Source organism: Paramisgurnus dabryanus, chromosome 11 (genome assembly GCF_030506205.2).
Source record: "Paramisgurnus dabryanus chromosome 11, PD_genome_1.1, whole genome shotgun sequence".
Taxonomy (NCBI): Eukaryota; Metazoa; Chordata; class Actinopteri; order Cypriniformes; family Cobitidae; genus Paramisgurnus; species Paramisgurnus dabryanus.
Genome location: NC_133347.1, coordinates 18,704,282 through 18,715,023, shown reverse-complemented (window position 1 = coordinate 18,715,023; position 10,742 = coordinate 18,704,282). Strand labels below are relative to the sequence as shown.

Here is a 10,742-nt window from a genome sequence, read left to right as displayed (position 1 = left end):
CAAATTTCAAAAAAACAGCTTGGGAATAGTTCCCAAAAAAAACCCATTAGATATGTAAACTTGGACATAAGTTTTTATTTGAGGTTATTCATTATAGTATTCAAAAAGGAAACCATATTATATCACAGTTACATGTATTTGTCAGTTGTTACAAACAAACAAATTGTAATTAGACCATCATAAAATGTATATATTTGAGACTCATGACTGACAGGGTTGAAGACTGACAATGTGGATTGTTTCTCCTCTGCACTTCCTCACGCCCGCCTCACATTCTGTCATGGTCACGGGCGCAGACGATTCCTCCAGCTGCGCGCACACATGGATCCAGGCATCCAAGGATGAGCATTCCTCAACCGTCTTACAGCGACAAGTGTTTGTTTGCACTAAAACCACAGTTGTACAGCGTTACATTCTTGAATAGACTAAACTAAGTAAAATACAAAGGGTCGGATTCCCGGACAGGGTTTAGGTTAATACAGGACTAGGCCTTAGGCCATAGTTTTATGTTTTTATATGAAGGCAGCTCAAACGTGCATTTTAGTCTGGGACTAGGATAAGCCCTGTCCAGGTAACCTCCCCTTTATGTGTGTAACAATAATGTGTACAATTATTAATATTTTTTATTTAACTGTGCAATCACCCACCATCACAATTCTCCCATGGTGTGCAATGTGGGCAGTCAGTAGATGACCGTTTTGGCCACTGGCAGGCGCTGTCTTCAGCAAGAGTGTACTGGTGTCCCAGACAGAGCATAGCTTGTATCTTACACACGCTCAGTGTCTGTGTCTGACTGCGTTTCACATTTGTGGCACATACGTCCAAAGAAGACCTGCAAAAACACCCCAAATTAAAAATATGTGTGTGTCTTTGCAAATGGATGGCTGGTTATGCAGAGTGTCTCTGCACTAGGCCTGTTTACCTTTGAAATTTCTTAATAATTATAATATTTACATGCATTGAAACGCAATTGTTATTGGTACAAGTTAAATGAATAATTCTCCCAAAAATGTAAAGTAGCCCATATTTTGAAAGGGCGAGTAAAATATGGGCTAATTTATATTTTAGGGTGAACTATTCCTTTAAAACGATTCTGAGTTGACTGTGTGGTTTAGCATCATACTTGCACTCGTGGGGTATTTTGCAGACACATTTGTCCTTTGCTAGGTTCTCCCATGGCTGGCATTGCATTGCCACTGGGGTTGGCTTCGTAGACACTAGGAAGGAAGATGTCACATATTATAATTTCTTTCTTTTTAATTCTATATGGGCCTCATAAGGGTCGTCCCATAGCTAAGTAATGTTTTAACACTTAACTTTACAAGATCATAAAGTACTTCACAAAACAGCTGTTTCCAGATTTTGTTTCGTACCTAGGATACATCTGGTGTTTTTCGGTTGAGGCGACCAGGCAAGTCCAGCATTACACTGAATCTCAGCAGGACCTTCCTTTTCTTTCCCTTCTGGGCATGACAACACGATAGCCTCACCAATTATGTAGTTAAGCTTCCATGGTTGTCCGGTGACATCTGGAGAAAGCTGAGGTGGATCACATACTGTTCCTGTCACCAGAAAGCAAGTCAAATGTATTAAAAGGATATATTTAAAATGAAACACTTATGTTATAAAAAAAAAACCTTCTAAAGAAAGCTCATTGTTTAAGCACACCATCAAAATAAAGAAGCTCTTACTCTGGCACTCTTTTGAATTCTTTGTCCATTTTAGATTTTCTTGACATTCTTCGATTGGGTTTCCAATCAAATGGTAGCCCTCACTGCAAGTGTATTCAATCTTACTGCCCGCTGGATATTCATCTTTGGGGTACTAGAATTGTAGGAAGACAGTGGCATGACAACACATAACAAATATAAATTCAATCACATTTGAGGGGAGATTGTTTTATGCAAGCATTGATTACCAGAACAAACCCATTGGCAAGGAAGGGTGGCATTTTACAACTTTCCCTGGGTAACAATGACTCATCGAAGCAGTGAGGCTCCATTGTGCTGCAAATCAGTAGGTTGATATCAATAAGCCATCCACAATTTCAACATAGTGGCAGTGTTGTTGCACAAAAATATTATCAGGTGCTACTGTATAACGAAACAGATTCTCAAAAAATTTGTACCCCTTCAAAAGGTACATAAAGAGTGCAAATCAGTACCTCAAAGGTACATATAGGTACCTCACAAGTACATATCTAAATGGTACATATTAGGACCTCTTTACCATCCTTTGTACCTTGTTTTCTAACAGTGGAAGTGATTATTCTCACCGTAGGTATTTTAGTTCCTTCTCATCCTCACAGGCTCTAGTCTCTTCAGCTTTGCCAATACAGTCCTTACCCCCTCGTGGGATGGGTCGACTGCAGGAGCGGGTCCTGCTTTTCTGACCATCGCTGCATGTGCTCCATGATGACCAACAAGCCCAGTCTCCATGGATCACACCTAAGATACAAATTCACCACCCATACGCCAAAAAATAAATTTCTTTGGCCAAAAATAAATTTTAAATGTATGCTAAATACATCTTGTAAAAAGTAAAACTTAAATAAATATATTTTTGAATTTGAAAATATATCATATTTTGCTTAGACCTTCGTTTGTCAACATATAAAATAACATATTTCATTTTTCAGAGGCAAGTGGGCAACAAATACATTTCAAATTTTACAACCCATACGGCAAAATTTTAAAATATATATTTTATAAAATAAAAGTTACAAAGTATGCATAAAAGTTACAAAGTATGCATAAAGTATAAAATATTATAAATATTATAAGTATATTTTTGCAATTAATTTTTTTTTATTTAATTTTAACTTTTCAATCTTTTATGTTTACAGGTTTGTAACAGAAGCAAAGTTTTTCCAATGCATTGCGAATGTACATGCTTTAAAATATATTTATTTTGAAAATATATTTCAAAATATACAAAAAAAAGCCTCAAAAATATATTGGTGAAAAATATTTTTTTGTAAACATTTTTTGTGTATTTTAAAACATATTTAAAATTATATATAAAAAATGCCATATGGGCAGGCCAACATGATCTCACAAAGTTCCGTGGGATAGTCACAGAATTTTTTGCTAATTTTTCCGTGGCATTCTCATGGATCTCCGCATTTTTTCGTGACCCTGACACTGACTTTCTTTTCCATGGCTTTCTCATGGATTGGTTACTCAACTGCTTTTTCCTATTTTCAAATCACTGTCGCTTCGGTTTAGGGTTAGATTTAATGTTTGCGTTAGCATGTCACTTTAAGTATTGGTTTATACTATTTTTTCTGATGTATTCTTTTATATTTTCTAAACTTTAAACAATTGTCGCCTGGCGTTGGGGTTAGAATTAGTTTTGGGTAGGGAATAGCAAAGACAATGGTAAGAAAAACAGTTGAGTAACCAATCTGTGAGAATGCCACAGAAAAGAAAGTCTGTGTCAGGGCCAATGCGGAGATCCGTGAGAATGGCACGGAAAAATTAGCAACAAATTTGAAATTCGTGACATCAGAATGGGCAGGCAGTCTGTTTGAACAATAACTGATTACACTGACCCTGAATGACCCTTTAAATGTCATTTCATTAAGTAATAATACAGTATGTCGGACCAAGTATAGTTTTCTACAGAAAAACATCACAAGCACACACTTTAAAAAATGCTGGGTCGTTTAAACCTATGACTGGATAAAATATGAACAAACCCAAGTGTGGGTTTAAATTAACCTTCAAAATGTCCACATTTGACCTAACCATTGAAACACCCAGTATAGATTAGTTTAAAGGTGCAGTGTGTAAAAGTTAGCGGCATCTAGTGGTGAGCTTGCAAATTGCAACCAACGGCTCAGTCCACTGCTCACTCCTCGCTTTTGAAATGCATAGACAAGCTACGGTAGCCGCCACCGGAAAAAATGTCATTGTCGGAGACAACTTAGTAAAAAGTTTGTCCGTTAAGGGCTTCTGTAGAAACATGGCGGCACAAAATGGCGACTTCCACGTAAGTGGACCCTCGGTGTATGTAGATAAAAACGTCTCATTCTAAGGTAATAAAAACATAGTGGTGCATTATAAAAAGGTCTTTATACACCCCTAATAATATCGTTTTGTATATTATTTTGCATTTCTCATTTGTCAAGAGATCCTTCTAAACATTACGAACTGCACCTTTAAACGCAGCGATTGTGTGTGTCTATCCATAGTTTTCCTAACCAAAAAATTTTTTAAAACAATATTTAGAGTCCTTTTTAATTCAAAACATTCTAAACAAACATCTCCAGTATATATACATAGCACAGCAACTATCCATCAGTCCATGAATCTTATTACTAAATAAATGTATTGTATAAATACAGACCCATTCAAAATTGCATAACACTTTAATATTTTGTTACCTGGCTGTTCATCTAATGGTGTCCCAATTTCACACGCTTTGCCTTCAGTACCAGGTTTGCACACACACTTGCAGACATCATCTAGAATCACCCGCAGTCCATTGTTCTGGCATTCTCTGCATTGACATGGATGCTTTTCGCTGAGGTACGTCTCAATGGCACGTTTCAAGTGATGCTTTTTCACTCCCGCACACGACACCTCTTTCACCAGCTCATGCAGAGGTCTGAGCTGCTCATGAGACATTTTCAAACACAATACAAAACATTTCAGGTCTATCTAGTGCTTAAAGGTACATTTATGAATGCTGCTAACAGTCTCAAGGTCCAATTCAGTTCTAAAGCCAGCACTACATCGCAGTTAATGTCCGTAGCTTACGCTAAAAGATTAAGATTACGTTGCACACATTAATCTTACTTTAATGAGTTATTTAATCTAACCTTCTGTTTGATGACTGTTGGTTGATCCTTCACTGAGCCAGTCCACTGAGAAAAAGCCCTGCCATTCTCTTTTGGTGTGCTTTCATTTAACATTAACAGTTTTGCAATATGTCCAGGATGTCCACCAATGACATCTGTCCTTTTCACACTTTTGGGTATCTTTTCGTCTGTTTGGGAGACATTTTGGACATTATGGTTGTTGTTCAGTAATAGCATCAGTGTATATCACACGCAGGCAGGACATTTTTTAATTCATTACCAAATGACTTACAAAAGTGATAGTTCCTCTCATAAGAATCGTCCTGACAATTTGTTGTGCTCCACCGGATGAAAAACAGAATTGAATGTGTTGTTACGACACAATGTTGATAGTCTCTCTTTTCCGTTTCTATATATTATAACCCAAAAAAACAGAATAGTCAAATGGTTTAGTAACTAGACAGCTCCGTAATTAGAAACTTGTCACGTAAAATAAATGTGACACAGAAGTCACTTACTTATTTTATTAATGAGATCTTCACTCATTGCCAGATAAACGTTTAACTGCCCCCCAAGCGTGCCCTCTGAAATGTAATGCGTCCCAAATCTCTCCAGCACATTGCGGTAGGCGGCATAATTGTATGCAACCGGCAGGGAGAGCAAAGCCTTCCAGAACTCCTCTGAAAGAGGAAGATATTCTGGAGCCTGATTCTGAAACTGGGCCACTTCCACATCACTCTTAACGATGACCAGACGTTTGGACTATAGGGTTAAACAAAGAATGATGATTCAGATGTTCTGAAAAAAGATGATACAGACAGGCTTTATATATGTTTATATACAATAACCTGTGTCTGTAGCAGTTCATCGTGGAAGGTGTAATCGTCGTGACCATAATCTGTGCCTGTTGTTTTACTATGTTTTTCAATGTGATGAAAGTAGTGCCAAGAGCTTTCAAAAGATTCATCTGAAAAATCATTTTTTGCTGTCACCTGGGGGAAAAATATTAGAAGAACAATTTAACATACTGTATGGACACTTTTTGGTTAAAATATGGACCCCATCTGTCACTGGGACAGTACACTTTAGGTAAATTTATGTATACATTTGGTACCAATATATATATATAAAAAACACTATGGTGTGGTTTCCCAGACAGGGTTTAGATCAATCCAGGACTAGGACTAAGTTATTAGGACATTTAAGTAGTTTTTTTACAAACAAACCTTACACAAAAAAACTAAAACACTACAGGTGTGCATCTTGAGACAAAACAAAGGCACTGATGTACACAGTAAAAAGTTGGATCAACATTACTTCAATCTTCTAAAGTGAAATTTTAATTTGAAAAAAGTTGACCCAACTTCTCAATTTTTACAGTGAATGTTAAGATATGTGAGTATAAGGTGTTTTTAAATTAAGACAACTCAAACATGCAATTTCTGGGACTAGGATAATCCCTGTCCAGGAAACCACACCTATATCATTAACCAACCTATATAACCGCTCTGTTTCTGTTAAAGGCAGGGTTGCACTATCTCTGAAAGGCAATGTTGACATTTGAAATCACCTTAACAAACATGCGCCTACCCCAATTAAATTTGCACCTTCTTTTGATAGACCCGCACCACACATACGCAACCCAGGCAGCGATGATGGTTAGTAGACACGCTCCTTAATGCTGATAGGCTACATGTGTTTTGGTACTCGGCCCGACCCATAAATCATGCACCCTGCCTTTAAGTCTTCTATTCAGACATTTTCCCAAATTGCATGTATGCATTTGCCACATACCTATCCAGAGCAACTTACAGTGCATCACATTTAAACAATACATGTGTTCCTTTGAAACCGAACTTGTGACTTGCACTGCTAGTGCAATGTGCTATCAGTTGAGCTACAGGAACCTTGCACATCATTTATATTTCTGACTTCTAACTGTTAGATCCCACCTGCCTCAAAGGTGTATCTAAGCACACTTTGAGGAATTCTGTATATTGTACTGTGGTCTCCACTGAAGGTCTTTCTACACAGACCACCAAAACTTTTAGTGTTGATCACTGTTCCTCTTGGCTGTCTGCTCACTGCATCGAACCTGTGGTGCAAATGTACAAAATCATAGTGGCATATAAACCAGGCAAGGGTGTGTGTGTCTTTGTGTATGCATGTGTAGTTGAATTGATATAATGAGGATGTAAGTCAGGAGTAATTACCCTTGACCTGTGAGCTCTACATTTGGCGGAGGCTTTTGCAGGCTACAAATTTTTGTACCAATACAACTCTGTTTTTCATCCAAACCATCTTCTTCACAGTCCTGATCTCCATTACATACTAGAGACGGACTGATACATTTTCCTTCAAACAGAAATGTAGGATGTAAGTGACAAATATTTTAAACAGGGAAAATTATATCTTAATAAAATATTTACCAGACTGGCAGCGAAACCTTTTTCCGCAGCCCTCTTCTAGGGGGCAGGCCTTGCTAGAAAAACATGCTTGTGTGCGGTATGGGCTTCCAGTACAAGGGCGACCATTAAACTGAGGGTAAACTGCAATGGATCGAACCTGCGTCTGTTACACCCAAAGAAAGTGTCCCACATGTTTCAGTATACTGCTAATGTATGTGAGAAACTAGGCAGCATGCAAATGCTGCAAAAAAAATAGTGGAAGAAAACAATTGAAGCAAAAGATTTGCATTCATGAATAAAAAATTGTCCCACCTGTGTTTTGGAGCAACCGTCACAGTCTGACCAACTTCCATAAGGTCCCCATTGGCAGTGCACAGGTTCAGGCACAGACCGAGAGTTCCTCACTAATGCAGCGCTGATTCAAAGGTAAGCAATATGATATATATGTGTTGTATCATAAAATTGATGTTATATAATAAATGATATAAAAATAGGATTGTTTGTTTTCATTTACAGTACTTACTGTATAAGAGACAACAGGAAGAGTAGAAATACTCCATGCAGGAGTACACGCTGAGAACACAGTTAAAGGGACAGTTCACCAAAAAATGAAATTTCTGTCATTACTTATTTTTAGTAACAGTGGCGACCAGTCACTTTTTTCGAGGGTGCACGATGCGAAGCTCGTCACAACATATATTTAGCCCATTATGTGTGTGGCTCATTTCAAAATATGTAGGGCCCTTTAATCTGCAAATTATCACGGAATCTAGTGTTAACGCGGAATTTCACGGAATTTTACATATTTTGAAAAAATTCTGTTTTTGTGTGGGAGACGAACATATGTCTGGGGAAAATGCAGACCGGGGGAAGTAAATCTGGGTGACACACCCCCTCCCGCCGTTTCACACCCCCTCCAAAACACTGAAACCATGGCGGCTCTCCACGACTCAGCGAAAAATTAAGAAATTCGATGCTAGGCACTTAGTTCAGAGCAGTTCCCACATGACTTTTATGTGACCGGAGAACTGTTATTTTGTAAGTTTTGTCAACATTCTGTTCACTGTGAGCGCAAAGATACATTCACTCTCTCATCCACGTCTGTCTCACTGCACCTCTCTCACGTGCACGCGCTCTCGCATCTGTCCGAAGTCCGAACACAAATCCTCATGTATTTGTTCAGTTTTATGCATTTCAAGCGAGCTGAGGCAAACCCTCGCATTTAAAATATAATCATATGCATCATGGCACCGCTCTTTGTCTATCTTTCGCTCGCACGTGCAAAGAGCTGCGCGCTCATGCTGTCCTAAGTCAGATCACTATCCTTTGTATGTTTGTGAAATTATATGCATTTCAAGCGATTGTGTATAAAATATGGATCGCGTTCCACTGGACCGATGTGTTTAAGGCACTTCTGAAGGCACCACTGCTTTGACACTGCAACAACAACACTAAACAATGCATTGAATTGAGTTGAGTTGTGTGTGTGTGTGTAATCGTGTTATCCAGTTTTCCTCCAAATCATTTAAATTTTAATCATTAACATTAAAGGCACACTCTTTTTATGACTAAAATAAGAGTAAAGGGTAAAAAAATGATTGCCAAAATTAAAACGGATAAAACGGAATTTGCAAAAATTAAAACGGAGAAAACGGAATTTGGTAAAAAATAAAACGGAATTTAGGAAATAATATAACGAATTTTTAAGGGTCCTAAATATGTGTTCGATGCGTCATGTGAACTTATGGGCATCACGTGTCATATCAAAATACAGGCTTGTTCGACTTCATTTGGCACTGCAAGAACCGACAGCCGGATGACGTCAAAGTACCGCGAGAACAATTCGAGAGATCATAAAAAGTGTAATTTCGTGTCGCTCTCGCGGAACTTTAACATCATCCGCCTGTCAGTTCTAGCGGCTCCGCATGAAGTCGAACAAGCCTAATGTGTCTGCTGCAGATGCTTCGAAGGAGGTTTATGATAAAAGAGATGCTCACATTTGCCAGATACCAGTTTAATCTCATTTGTAATTAAAGGCAGGGTGCATGATTTTTGAAAAACACTTTGGAAAAGGGATTCGTTCTGAGTACCAAAACACACTTGTAGCCAATCAGCAGTAAGGTGCGTGTCTAGTAACCAACATTGTTACTGGGTGTGCGCATATGTGTGGCGGGTCTATCAAAAGAAGGTCCAGATTCTATTGGGGTAGGGGCGTGCTTGTTTAGGTGATTTCAAATGTCAACATTGGCTTTCAGAGATCATGCACCCCGCCTTTAAATAAACAACTGGACATATGGCACAAATGTTAAACAAATGAAACCTGTCTTTAAAGTTTAGTGTTAGTGTCTTGTAAGTATTCTGTGAGTGTCTCTTTTATCATAAACCCTTTTGACGTGTTTGCAGCAGGTATGTATTTTGACATCACACATGATGCACATGGTTCACATGACACAATGAACACATTTTTTGAATTCGCACCCCTCGTAAGAGAAGTCACCAGCTGCCACTGATACCAAATGAGAAAGATCAATTACAGCGTGACGTCAACCCGACGTTACAGCTTGATGTCAGTTCGACGTTATTTCCATCAGAAACAATTAGACCAGTTTTTCGTGGAAAACGCACGAAAATGTTACATGAAAAAAACAATAAATGAATAGAAAGTAATTTTATTGATAGATAAAAAGATACATTTATAATGATTGGGTGTGGCACATTTTGCAGAAAAGTTATGGAGCATAATCGAACAAAATGAATTATTTTGATGCAATATTGACCTGAAGCTGTATCAGGAGCGAATAACACTCGACTTAATGTTCCTTTATTGCATAGGCCTACTGACCTAATTCTGGTCAAATTTAGCTACTATTTTTTCCGAGGCTTTCTTGTTGTAGACCAGTGTTTTATTGTTGTTGTTTTTAACACCATTGGAGAGAAATTAAGGTTTATGAAAGACAAACTATTCCTTTAATTAAAAAAGTAAATATCCTACAGATAATCGGGTGTTACAGTGAAATGCATTTGATATTAAACTCAGCTTTACAGTTACACAAAAGTTTAACATGCGCATGCGCTAACAGTTAACACATTTCTAATGGCCCATTAAAATATGCCGTTGTGTTCTCTATGCACATACATTCAAGCAATATGTTTGTTTAGATACCTTTTATAATTAGCTTAGAGTGCTTACCTTCATTGTAATGGTCTAGAGAAGCACGAACATTTACACTAAAAATGTGTGTGTGTTTACTGTGTGCAACACTTATATATGGGAACACCCTCAGTCCATTTCTTATCTCACTTGCACAAGCTGTGAGCGGGAAATGATCGTCTTCCTGCCAAAAAAATGTCTGTAACAACACAATCCTCATGTCATGGGAATGTGGTCTGGAGCTCATCAATCTTTATAATGACTGCAACATCGCTGAGAATTCAACAGAAGTGGATGTCCTCTAAATGGAGAGATAATACCAACTGCGCACTCAGCAAAGAGAGTAAGTTATATACATTGTAGACCAAAGCAGATATAC

The 10,742-nt window shown here is 38.0% G+C and overlaps 1 protein-coding gene across 1 annotated transcript; it reads right to left on the bottom strand.

The window, feature by feature from the left end:
- Window positions 1–55: 55 nt before the first annotated feature.
- c7a (complement component 7a) lies at window positions 56–10,509 on the bottom strand. The gene is made up of 18 exons (XM_065247261.1): window positions 10,403–10,509; window positions 7,736–7,785; window positions 7,525–7,627; window positions 7,234–7,375; window positions 7,018–7,159; window positions 6,761–6,899; window positions 5,653–5,796; window positions 5,323–5,566; window positions 5,097–5,213; window positions 4,826–4,992; window positions 4,388–4,616; window positions 2,276–2,447; window positions 1,919–2,006; window positions 1,692–1,824; window positions 1,374–1,562; window positions 1,124–1,217; window positions 648–832; window positions 56–386 (listed from the first exon to the last, which is right to left on the bottom strand). The coding sequence occupies exons 1-18, from the start codon at window positions 10,406–10,408 to the stop codon at window positions 202–204; spliced, it is 2,529 nt and encodes an 842-aa protein (XP_065103333.1). The 5' UTR covers window positions 10,409–10,509; the 3' UTR covers window positions 56–201.
- Window positions 10,510–10,742: the final 233 nt, after the last annotated feature.